This window comes from Cebidichthys violaceus, unplaced genomic scaffold (assembly GCF_023349555.1).
Source record: "Cebidichthys violaceus isolate CVI_PGR_0920_01 unplaced genomic scaffold, fCebVio1.0.p SCAF_4, whole genome shotgun sequence".
NCBI lineage: Eukaryota > Metazoa > Chordata > Actinopteri > Perciformes > Stichaeidae > Cebidichthys > Cebidichthys violaceus.
In genome coordinates, this window is record NW_027176594.1 from 11,018,537 (window position 1) to 11,031,074 (window position 12,538).

Below are 12,538 nucleotides of genomic sequence, written 5' to 3' on the forward strand. Positions count from 1 at the left end.
TATCTAACTTGCGCTATTTAGTGCCATATATATACATAAATAAATGTTCTTCTCATTTCAAGTAAAATAAGGGCTGGATTAAAGAATAAGTGATATAACAGAAATATTTTGAAAAAATGTGCATCTTAAAATAGAGTACTTCATTTTAGAAAAATTAATTTCACTGAAATGCTCTGCAGCTTTAAATTCAGGTGTGAAGAAGCCACGATATTATATTTTTCTCATCTTCTAACAAGAGAAATGTGTGAGCATGGACTTTATGTGTGGTTATTAAACCACTTGTTTCAGCTCTATTCTCTCTGTTAACATCATTGTTGGACAGTGAATTAATGTTTTAGGATTCTGATCATGTTGGGCTCTTCGGTTTATTTTCTGCGTCTTCATTTCAGATGTGAGTGGATACGTTTGATCAAAAGAGTTGTGCTTTGTCTCGTAGTGGCACTTCACATTACCGCTTTAATAATCGTCACGGTCTCTGAACATATGAGATACACTGGTGTTAAACTGTTCGTGGGAAGAATTCACCAATAAGAGTCTGTTCATTCTTGGTTAAAGACTCTGGTCTCTCTGACCACTTTTCTCTCTTTGGAGAACGTCATGTGAAATAACTTCTCTGACTCGCGTAATAAATCTCCTACTCCTCGTTCTCTTTCCTCATCTCCCGTGTGTGCACATCTCACTCGAGTCAGGAAACTTGTCAGAATACCCATATTTGATTGGCTGAGCTGCATCACGTGATGTGATTTACGCCGCTGAACAAGTGCCGTAAAGGCTGGAAAAGCTGCGCCGGTTAAAATAAAAGCGCTCCGTCAAAATGTAATAATTCTCAATTATCTATCGGTTTTAGGACCTGGGTCCGGATACAACGGCGTCTGGGTCCGGATCCGGACCGCAGTACGCCTATTAGTGACCCTTGGTCTAGGTAATAATGAAGCAATGAAGGCTATCGAGTGAGACTCAACCTGCAGTGTGCACGTGACCGCCATGACCAGAGGAGCGCTTTAACCTCTTGGTAGTAGCCAAGTCATTAAAGCAGCACATTTCCTGTCACACACTCGGAGGTTTCCACCCACACATCCTTTTTCGAATAAAATAGTTTCATGCCGAGTCCACGAGTGTTGTTTTTACGCCATGTGTGGTCGGTGCACAAACGCAAGTTGTCTTCTTCAAAACGGTGGCGTTTTGAGGCTGCAGCCTGTCTGTCCTGCAGCCTGTCTGTCCTGTAGCCTGTCTGTCCTGCAGCCTGTCTGTCCTGCAGCCTGTCTGTCCTGTAGTCTGTCTGTCCTGCAGCCTGTCTGTCCTGCAGCCTGTCTGTCCTGTAGTCTGTCTGTCCTGCAGCCTGTCTGTCCTGCAGCCTGTCTGTCCTGCAGCCTGTCTGTCCTGTAGTCTGTCTGTCCTGCAGCCTGTCTGTCCTGCAGCCTGTCCGCCCAGCTCTATCGGCCTTTGCCTGGGTTTGCAAAGGTTTGCCTCTGACGTTACTGTCAGTGCTGCTGTCTGCATGACTTAAAACTATCATCATCAAATTTGACTTCCAAAAAATACAGGCAAATATGATTGGCCAGTTTATGGTCATGGGCGATCAGCTGACACCTGGCTGGTTTTGACGGGTGGCCAATCGATGGGTGCATCTCTACATAAAACTGAAGCATGATAACGATACATTTGTTCATTCCTACTTAGTTAGTCAATTATTCCTAGTTCCTCTTTTGCAATTGAGAAGATCATTCTCCCTCCGTTACCACTTGGACTCAAATCATTTCTGTCTGTTTGAAGTTTCTATCTAGGAGAGATCACATTGGCTCTCGGTCACCTCCACTCCAACGGGATTATTTACCGAGACCTCAAACCTGAAAACATCATGCTTAATCACCAAGGTAACACACCATATGTTAATAAATGTGATCAATACAAATCAATTCACTTCACGGTTGTCTTTAAATGCAGAATGATCATGCATACTGTATATCTGAGTAGGAAGGGGGTGTTAACATTTTCAGAATTCGTGTGTAGTCTGTGATTGTTTTTGGGCACAATCTGACATCCAATAAATAAATATTTGTACATTACTGAAGTCCACCGTAGTTCTCCGACAAGCTTGGGACCGGAGGAGTGAGGGAGGGGTTTTCAGTTGGATGGGGTCTGCTGTTAGATGCCACTAAATCCTACATGCTGCTTCTTTAAGTGCCCTTATGCATGCAACACCCTGTGGTTGCTTTGTGTTGTTTCCTGTTCCCCCTTTGCATAATTGTTGATCATCATTTTGTGATAGTGTCATTTCCTCTTACTTCTAAATTGTGCCTTTCACATTAACATGGATAGTTTTACTTCTATATGCTTTTTTTTTCTCTCTTTTTGAAGGACACATCAAGCTAACCGACTTTGGCCTCTGTAAGGAATCCATTCATGATGGAAGTGTCACACACACCTTCTGTGGCACCATAGAGTACATGTAGGTAACACTTGCCTCACTCTCACATAAACGCACCTCTACAGACCACACACACACGCACACGCTGCCGCTCTCTTACCCCGTAGATGTTTAACCCCTGTGTGATGCTCATATTGATGCTGGAGTATCTCTGGTGTTTTAGGAAAACACATTGCAACATAATTTACAAACTTAAATTGCAAAGTTTGTAAGCTTATACGTATGTCATAATTAAGAGTTTAAATCAGTATGTTTTGCATCAATAGAAATATAAAGTGTTCTGCCAGTTTGCTCCGCCCACACACATTTCTTTTACTCCGATAACTTCCTCACTTTGTGTTTGTGTGTGTATCTTTTTCTCTACCAGGGCTCCAGAGATCCTGACCAGGTCGGGTCACAACAGAGCAGTAGACTGGTGGAGCCTCGGGGCCCTGATGTACGACATGATGACCGGATCAGTAAGTTGGAGTAGTAATTAATTACGAGGAAACTGTCTGGAGATCAGTGTAGGCTTCCTCCCACAGCCCAAAGACATGCAGGTTAACATGATTAGGACAGCGGTCACAGGTAATGAATAGATGGATAAGTCTGGAGTTGATGACGGGCTTTAATAGTTTCAGTTTTAGTCTTTTGAACTGATATTTGTGTGATAAGAACTTGCTCGAAATCTCTTCTCCCAAAACCTTGAAAAGGAGACATCCTCAGTGGTGGTCCACATCACCTGGTTTCACTTGTCTTTTCAGTGTGACTTTTGGACTTCTGTGATTGGTTTTGCCATATCGTAACTCGGCTGTGTCCACATAAGAGTCCACACTGTTTATTCTTGTGGTACACTGTCAGTGGGTACATATAGCTGTTTCCCTAGCCTAACATTACGGTGAAATATTTAGTACCGCCCAACAATGTGATGCTGTTTACTGCTGCTGTGATGGATTTCTATCCTAACTACAGAAACCTCTTTGAGTCACTACTGACTCCCTCCTGTGATTCTCCACCAGCCTCCATTCACAGCTGAAAACAGGAAGAAGACCATTGATAAGATCTTGAAGTGTAAACTCAATCTGCCGCCATACCTGACCATCGATGCCAGGGACCTCATCAAAAAGGTCTGTAAAACACACTGAAATGAGAGCAAACATAGAGTTGGATCATTTTCTGAGAATTATTTTGTACATTGTTTTATCACCCATAGGAAAGACTGTTTCAATCTTTAAGTGAATTCTAATTGACGGTTAATTGTCATACAAATAGATTATGAGCGATTTGTCTGTTTCCGTTCATTTAGTGCCGCACCGCTAATATAAGAAAAATGTCCTAACAAAACCGTGGTTACCACAGTTTATTCAGGTAGAAGGAGGCTTGATTTTATTTTCAAAAGTGATTATGCAACAGCGAAACACAAAGCCAGGGCCTGCTTCAGCTTCCAGACGGAGGTCAGGAAGCACAGGGGAGACTTAGTTTTGCCTTCATGCAAAGCTGATGCTCACTTCAGGGTTACACTGTAAATAGTGAATGGACTGTACTTGTATAGTTCTTTTCTAGTCTTCGACCACTCAAAGCTCTTTAACACTACATGTCATCATTCACCCACTGATGACATAGGCTACCATGTAAGGTGCCTCCTGCCCATCAGGAATATCTAACATTCATACCCACTCATAGCAATTTGAGTGACGCATCGACATGGACTATTGGAGCCATGGATCGATCTATCCAAACACTTTTATGTTAATTATCTGATGACAGCGACCCTCCAGCATAACTTTCTCTAGAGCTGTCAAAAACACCAGGAGTTCAGATCACCTGACCCGTGGTCGAGACATCCAAACCTTATTACCAAACATCTGGCTGACATCGCCTTCCGGACAGCTACAGTTTCTTCTCCTGTCTCCCACATTCTTTCTTCAAGGACATTTGTCAGCTCAAATAATAGCGATCAGGCGATTATGTAATAGACCTACACAAAGGTCACATTCAGAGGACATAGCAATGTGTTCTTTTTTGCTGATGGAAATAAGCTTGATTCATTTTTATTCTCAGGTGAGCCGTTACTCTATGAAGTGGCTCGATGCACACGTTTCCTCACAGTGCAAAAGTACGAGATGCTTAAAGCACTAAACTGCAGGAGTGAATAGGAGCATTTCATCTATTGGTATTTATGTATCATTTATCATGGTCTGTCAGGCTCTCTAGTAGTGTTTGATATGTTAGTTTGAATTTCTTTCTCTTTTTCATAACCACCATTAATGAGTTTCTTCTTTTTAAGGAGCTAAAATGTGCCATGTTTTGATAATCTCTCACAAAGCCAAAGCAATATGACAGATGGGAATTATGAATATTCTGTCACTTGCGGTACATAACGTGAGTCTGGAAAAGGTCTTACTACAAGGTGAAGTACTGAAAATGGGATCCTCTTTGATATTCAGTGCAGAGCGGATGCATGCTGGTGACCAAAATAAATGAATTTTAGATCAATAAATGAAACGACAATCATCCGATGGTGTTGTTGGATTGGGAACATTATTCTGGATTGTTTGGAGAACAATGATATGCCAGCCTTTTGTTTTATATGTAGTCTTTGTTTTAAGAACAAAAAACACAAACCCCCTTTACCCTGCAGTCCCTCTTTAAAGCTATGCGTATACTAAAACGTCTTTGTGATTTTTTATTTTTTTTTCTTTTAAAAAAATAAAAATAAAATCCCACCTTTTAATGCCAGGATTGAAGCTGAAAACTGTGAATAAGCCAGGCTGTCTACAGGGATAATTTTCTAAAGATGGAGATCAGTTGGTCCAAGCAGCACTGCATGTTCAGGCTGTGTGTGGAGCCTTTACGCTTATTTAATTTATATATTAAAGCAAATATTGGTTTAGTTATTGGTTTAGTTAAAACCAGTTAAAGTTACCATTGAATACAATACAGTCAGTGTGGGCAGTATAATTATCTATCTATCCCTCTCTATTTTCATTTTGTTATGTTCTTGGTATGATTGCTCATTAGAAATTATATAATGGAATGCATATATTCTTTAAATTCAAACTGCCCGACTCTGTTTTCCCTTTTTCTTTCAGCTGTTAAAGAAGAATCCAGCCCAAAGACTTGGCTCCAGTAAAGCAGACTGTGCTGACATCCAGGTACACTCATTCTCCAACAGTGGTGGGAACATCGGTTCACCCCGTTAGCCTGATACCTGGTGTTAACAGGGTTTCCTTCTAACTGGACAAGCTAAAATACACCACATCCACATGTGAAGGCACCAAAGATGTATTGAAGATGTGATGATTCAAAACACCCTCCACCAGTGTGGCTCAGTGGTCGTCCTTCAACCAGAGGTTCGGCGGTTCGATCCCCTGCTCCACTAGGCCATGTCGATGTGTCTAAGGGCAAGACACTGCCTACAGTGTGTGAATGTTAGCATGATGAGCAGGTGACACCTTGCATGGTAGCCCTGTCATCAGTATATGAATGGGTGTGAATTGATGAATGCTGACATGTAGTGTTAAAGAGCTTTGAGTGGTCAGAAGACTAGAAAAGAACTATACAAGTACAGTCCATTCACCTTACACAGTAGGAGCTATACAAGCAAACCAAAGAGGCAGGCCAGCCACTAACATGCTTGTCATAGATGCACCGCCTAGATGTTAAAGGGATGGCTGTGCTTTTTGAAGTGTGGTTGTATGAGGTTCTTCTCCACAGTCAGTGGTTTACTACAATAAATGGAGTTTATAGAAACAGACAGGAGAACCAGTGGGGAGCAAAGCAATGTAATGCTGTGGATGTATTTTAGACACTAAAAGAATCAATATCAGTTAATGTGTACACTGTATTTGGAATATTGTCACAGGGTAAGCTTGCTGTCAAGCGGCCCTTTCTAACGGGGAACTGAAGATGTTTCTCCAGGAAATGCTTTTTCTAGTTCATTTGTGTTATTGTGTGACTTCAATGAATCACAATAACACAAAGAAACTAATGGATCGATGCAGCGGTAGAGCAGCAACTCAAACTGTTGTTCTGCAAAGATTTACAATTGACAGCAGAGAGAGGACGATGACGTGATTTTAAGATGCTTCCCAATTCAAAGCATAACCAGAACTTGTATACAAAAGAGACGATGACTCACAGTTCCCTTGTGTTTAGGGATTCATGTGTACATGTCAGCTAGAAATTGGGGTTCACAGAGAATCTATAAATCAGCCCTTTTGTTCCACTGCAGAAACATCCGTTCTTCAGGCACATCAACTGGGCTGAGCTGCTGAACAAGACAATGGAGCCGCCGTACAAGCCACAACTGGTAGGTCATCAGCTGTCCTGTTGGGCCCAGTATGTTATTGAATGGCTTTTTAAGTTAATATTATGCGAGTTATTCTCAGCTCTCATTCTTCCATTGCTGTTTTTTTCTTCTTAACTACCACCATCTCTTTCATGATCATGTTCCATTCTTCCACACCTTCACATCTTCATACGCGATGAATCTCCTCTTTTTCAATCAATCCCTCTCTAACTTTTTGGCTGCCTCTGTTTTCCCATCTGTCTCCATAGCAGTCGGACGAGGATGTAAGCCAGTTTGACACCCGGTTCACCAGACAGACACCAGTGGACAGTCCAGACGATACCAGACTGAGCCACAGTGCAGAGCTCGCCTTTGCTGTGAGATTCTCTTCTTTATATTTTTATGCTCCAGTAGAAACCACAGTTTACTGGAAGAGAATACTGTATTGATAATTAGTCAATGCACTGTATTCCTCTCTTTTCATTTAGTCTAAAAAATACAACAAACAAAACTGTTTTAATGAGGAAGCCAGTAACACGGTAACATTATCCATCTGTGATTTTCTATCAGGGTTTCACCTACGTGGCTCCATCGGTCCTAGAGAGTCTAAAAGAAGGCTTCTCATTCGAGCCCCGAGCACGAGCTGTACGCCGACACAACAGCAGCCCCCGCACACCCATCAGGTACTGCACACTTCTCCTTTCCTTTTGTCTTCATAAAGAAGATGCATACAATGATGAGTCCTTTTACAAACCATCTTATAACTCTTTTTTTGTGTCCATTTCTTTCAGTCCTCTGAACTTTTCCTCAGCGGGACCTTTCAAGTCCAGCATCGATGGAGAGCCATACCTTTTCTGTCCCACCTCTCCACCGGCGGCTCCGGTTTCTGCCTCCTTGGAAAATGGAGGTGTCAGTCAGCCGATCAGGACGCCTGCAAGAAACAAGAAGCAGAAGGGACATCGGAGATGAGGACATCTTCAAAGAGCCAGCCTGCGCTGCAAGACCTCAGCCAGATTGACATTTTTTCATAGTATATAGTAAGTGTTGAGGCACCGAGCTCAAGTGTTTTTGCTGGTGTCATGCTTTAGAGGCAGTTTAACTTGGAGGTCGCTGAAAAGCCGAAAAGAAAAGTGGAAAGCTGTCCATTTTCTTTTCTCTCACATTCAGCATGGAAAAGGAATCCAGTAGTATTGGGGCTGTTTTCCATATCCCTATCTACAGGTAGATCCCTCCACACACATCCACTGGATCAACATGGAATTCTCTTGCTTTTCTTTCATTGGTCTCAGATGGTAACTTTATTGCATGGAGCTTAAATTTACAGCTTCCATATGTCTGCACTTAAGAGTTGCACTGATGTATGGGAAACAATGACTTAATATCAATGTCAACCTTTTATACAAGAAGCACTGGAAAGAGGGAAACTACCAATGATGCTTCTTCTCCACTGAATCTACCGTGAGGAGTCTAAATCCGGTAAATGATGGGTTGATCATAACAGTGTTTCATTTTGTATGTACATGCTAGCTCAACTACAGTAAAGGGAAACTGATATAAAGCTTTTTGCTTTTAATTAGTTCATCAGCTTTTAATAAGCTCACCGAAGTCTGTGCAAAGAGGTTAGCTATCAATTAGAGAACTGATAAAGGATCACTTGAGGTTATCAAGCTTAAAGTAGGGTAGGAGTGGGACTATATCACAACAAAATCTACTGAATTCAATGCTCCATCGCACATGGAAAGCGATGTATTCATAAATATATATATGATCTTAAGTAAATATGGAGACGTTCATCAGTGTTTCTCTGAGCTGTCTTAACAGAGAATCTTAATGACTACTGCCAAAGCTTGTGACACATCCTGTCAGTGTACAACCGGACCAATCACACTATGATAGAGTGCACTGTATTTATTCATTTGGGCAGTTGAGGAGGTTGTGCTCCTGTATAGTAATCAAAATATGTGTTCATATAAACATATAGTACGTCTATATAATTATTACAATGTAAAGTCAAAGCAGGCTGGTAAAAGCTGTGCGGTCAGAAAATAAATTATAATGTTGGATAAAATGTATTTTGGGTTATTGAACAAACATATTTTTACAAATAAAATACATCAAATACTATTAATTATAAAAAAAAGAATGAATTCCTAGATATTTAGTTTTGTTTGATTGTCATTGCTTGACATACCTGTAAAGGCTGACGCTGCGTTAACTAACTGCAGGCTGCTTACAGTCAAAACCTAATTCAGCACTTGGATGGATCATGGAAGGTTATGAGGTTCATTTGATGCCAAAAATCTTTCAGCTTTTTGTTTTTTCTTTTTCTTTGAATAAATGACTCGTAGATTGAGGTAAACGGAAACAAAATCCTGTCCCTTGTCAGTATATCTTGTTACAGGACCATACGAGGAAGTTAAAGGACCAGTTTGTAGGATTTAGTGATGTCTAGTGGTGAGGTTGCCTCACCCCTCCCTCTCATCATGTGTAAAAGAACGTGGCTTTCAGGTGCATTCACTTCAGCAAATTCAAGCTTCCACTTCAACATGAAAACGCAAAAGGCCTTCTCTAGAGCAGGCAGCAATGTTTGAAAAGCGAAGCCCATACAATAGTGCCTTAAAGCTGCATTCTCTCTAATGGCCACCAGGGGACGACTCCTCTGGTTGTATAGAAGTCTAGAGACTTTACTTCTCTCTTGATTTATTACCTCAGTAAACATTGTAATACCTGCCCCCACCAGACAAGTTATGAGAACCCGACCCGCAAAACCACCCACTTCATGCATTATAGTAGAGCAGTTGTCAGACTGGTGCCTCCAAGGGGCATTCAGTGAATTCAGCCTCCTGCTGTAGTAACATGGTGCTGCGACACGGCAGACTCTGTGTAGATATGAAGACTTATTGTATGCTAACGAAAACACAGCTATTCTTACATTCAGGTGATAATGCACTAATGAACAGATCATTTTCTGACAAGAGGTCTCCCTAAATTCTACCACTGACCGGAACTTTAAGCTTGCATGGGTCTGACACACAGGCACCTCTTCAAGGCAACAGAAATAATTAGCTTGAGCAGGGATTGTATGCAAATAATATTTTATGTATGACAAATATTAGTTTAACAATCTATGAGTTATATTATGGTCTTCACTGGAGATTAAATAATCTATTTTACCAGGTGTAAACTATAGAGACTCAAAGGGTTCAATAATGCATACATGAAGAATCATCTGAACATATCCAGACCAAATATGTAATAATTGTTATGTAGTCCAATCAACTTTTGATTCAAGGGACAACTTGTGGATGGATTGATATGAACGTACAGATGTTCATGGTACCCAGAAGATAAGCTTTTAGGATTTTCGTGATCCTCTGACTTCTCCTGAAGCGCCAGCAGCAGGTCATACTTTCCACCTATGCAGTGGACTATCTCAATGGTAGCATGCTAACATGCTAGTCGAGCATGATAAACATTATAGCCTACCTGCTAAACATCAGCATGTTAGCATTTAACTCAGTATACTGCTGTACAGCCTCACCTCAGCGTTGGCTGTAGACTGTTATGTCACATCAGTATTAATTGACTGTCTTCTCATTCAGACAGGAAATGACATGGAATAATAGCGACTTTGGAAGAAGCACATTCTGAAATTTAAACTGCTGGAATGAAATTAAAATGACCAGCAAAAAACTCTTAAATAAAATGTAATTAAAAAGGGTTTTAAGTCTGTCCCAGTTTCATGGTAATATATTTTATCTGCATGTATTCATGATTGTTTCATAGTATCTTATTTATTTATTTATTTAATGTTGAACACATTGGGTCTCCATACATTACCTTTACAAAACCTTCCTGTTTGCAGCAGTGGCTGTCTTCCTACCTCCACTCATTAACTGTGTACACAAGTTGCTGAGTGGTGACACTACTATGCGAGTTATACTCTTCACGCTGCCCTTTGTTTCTGTAATGACATTGTTATTGCAAACATTATTTAAAATGCAAGATGAAAGGAAACCCGGCTGTTTTGTTAGATGTTTTGTCTTTACTCCAAGTTGCCACTCACTCGTCATGGAATTTGCTGTAGGACAGTTGGAACCACTGTTTAACTGTGTTCAGTTTTGTGTATTTATTTACATCATTAAGAATAATTATAGACTGATTTATACAGTGCCGTGCAAAGGATTCTACACCTCCGGAGTTGATGGAAATATTACGCCTTGATTTTTTGCAGATTTTCTTTTCTTTTTTATGTTTGCTAACTGATGAATGTGTTAAGAATAAAAAAAACATTAATTGCTGCATTGAGCATTTTATTCATGCAGGTTTTAGTTAACTGATGGATGGATCAATATTTTCCCAAAGTAGATGAGAGCTAATTATGTCTCTAATGCAATCATGGGATTCACATGGTGTGTATATATATATATATATATATATATACAGTGCTGTGAAAAAGTATTTGCCCCCTTCCTGGTTTCTTATTTTTTTGCATATTTGTCACACTTAAATGTTTCAGATCATCAAACAAATTTTAATATTAGACAAAGATAACCCGAGTAAATACAATATGCAGTTTTTAAATGATGATTTCTTTTATTAAGGGAGAAAAGCTATCCAAACCTACTTGGCCCTATATGAAAAAGTAATTGCCCCCCCTTGATAAATCATGAATCAAATGTGATTTTTTGGAAAGCTGAGTTCAATTTCACTAGCCACACCCAGGCCTGATTACTGCCAGACCTGTTGAATCAAGAAGTCACTTAAATATTAACAATGAGTCTTTCACATCGCTGTGGAAGAATTTTGTCCCACTCTTCTTTGCAGAATTGTTTTAATTCAGCCACATTGGATGGTTTTCGATCAGAAACGCCTTGTTTAAGGTTATGCAACAGCATCTCAATCAGATTTAAGTCCAGACTTTGACTAGGCCACTCCAAAACCTTCATTTTGCTTTTTTTGAGCCATTCAGAGGTGGACTTGCTGGTGTGTTCCGGATCATTGTCCTGCTGCATAACCAAAGTGCGCTTGAGTTTGAGGTCACAAACTGATGGCCGGACATTCTCTTTCAGGATGTTCTGGTAGAGAGCAGAATTCATGGTTCCATAAATTATGGCAAGTCGTCCAGGTCCTGCAGTTGCAAAGCAGCCTCAGACCATCACACTACCACCACCATGTCTGACTGTTGGTATGATGTTGTTTTTATGAAATGCTGTGTCAGTTTTGCCAGATGTAACGGGACGCACACCTTCCAAAAAGTTCAATTTTTGTCTCGTCAGTCCACAGAATATTTGCCCAAAAGTCTCGGGGATCATCAAGATGTTTTTTGGCAAATGTGAGACGAGCCTTTGTGTTCTTTTTGCTCAGCAGTGGCTTTCGCCTTGGAACTCTCCCATGGGTGCTATTTGTGCCCAGTCTCTTTCTTATTGTTGAATCATGAACACTGACCTTAACTGAGGCGAGTGAGGCCTGCAGTTCTTGAGATGTTGTTCTGGGGTCTTTCCAGACTGATTCATGTCAGTTACTTTGTTTCTCATCTGTTCTTGAATTTCTTTACATCGCGGCATGATGTGTTGCTTTTTGAGATCTTTTAGCCGACTTCACTTTGTCAGACAGGTTCTATTTAAGTGACTTCTTGATTCAACAGGTCTGGCAGTAATCAGGCCTGGGTGTGGCTAGTGAAATTGAACTCAGCTTTCCAAAAAATCACATTTGATTCATGATTTATCAAGGGGGGGCAATTACTTTTTCACATAGGGCCAAGTAGGTTTGGATAGCTTTTCTCCCTTAATAAAAGAAATCATCATTTGAAAACTGCATATTGTATTTACTCGGGTTAT

At 40.5% G+C, this 12,538-nt stretch overlaps 1 protein-coding gene across 1 annotated transcript in view; it reads left to right on the top strand.

Annotated features, from left to right (window-relative positions):
* The window catches only part of LOC137884735 (ribosomal protein S6 kinase beta-2-like), a 17,007-nt gene extending 6,008 nt beyond the window's left edge, over positions 1–10,999 (top strand). Inside the window, exons 8-16 of the mRNA XM_068726712.1 lie at positions 1,774–1,874; positions 2,359–2,449; positions 2,796–2,886; positions 3,427–3,534; positions 5,500–5,562; positions 6,642–6,719; positions 6,968–7,075; positions 7,269–7,381; positions 7,490–10,999. Of these exons, the coding sequence (XP_068582813.1) occupies positions 1,774–1,874; positions 2,359–2,449; positions 2,796–2,886; positions 3,427–3,534; positions 5,500–5,562; positions 6,642–6,719; positions 6,968–7,075; positions 7,269–7,381; positions 7,490–7,667 (931 nt within the window). The 3' untranslated portion in view covers positions 7,668–10,999. The remainder of the gene's footprint in view (positions 1–1,773; positions 1,875–2,358; positions 2,450–2,795; positions 2,887–3,426; positions 3,535–5,499; positions 5,563–6,641; positions 6,720–6,967; positions 7,076–7,268; positions 7,382–7,489) is intronic.
* Positions 11,000–12,538: the final 1,539 nt, after the last annotated feature.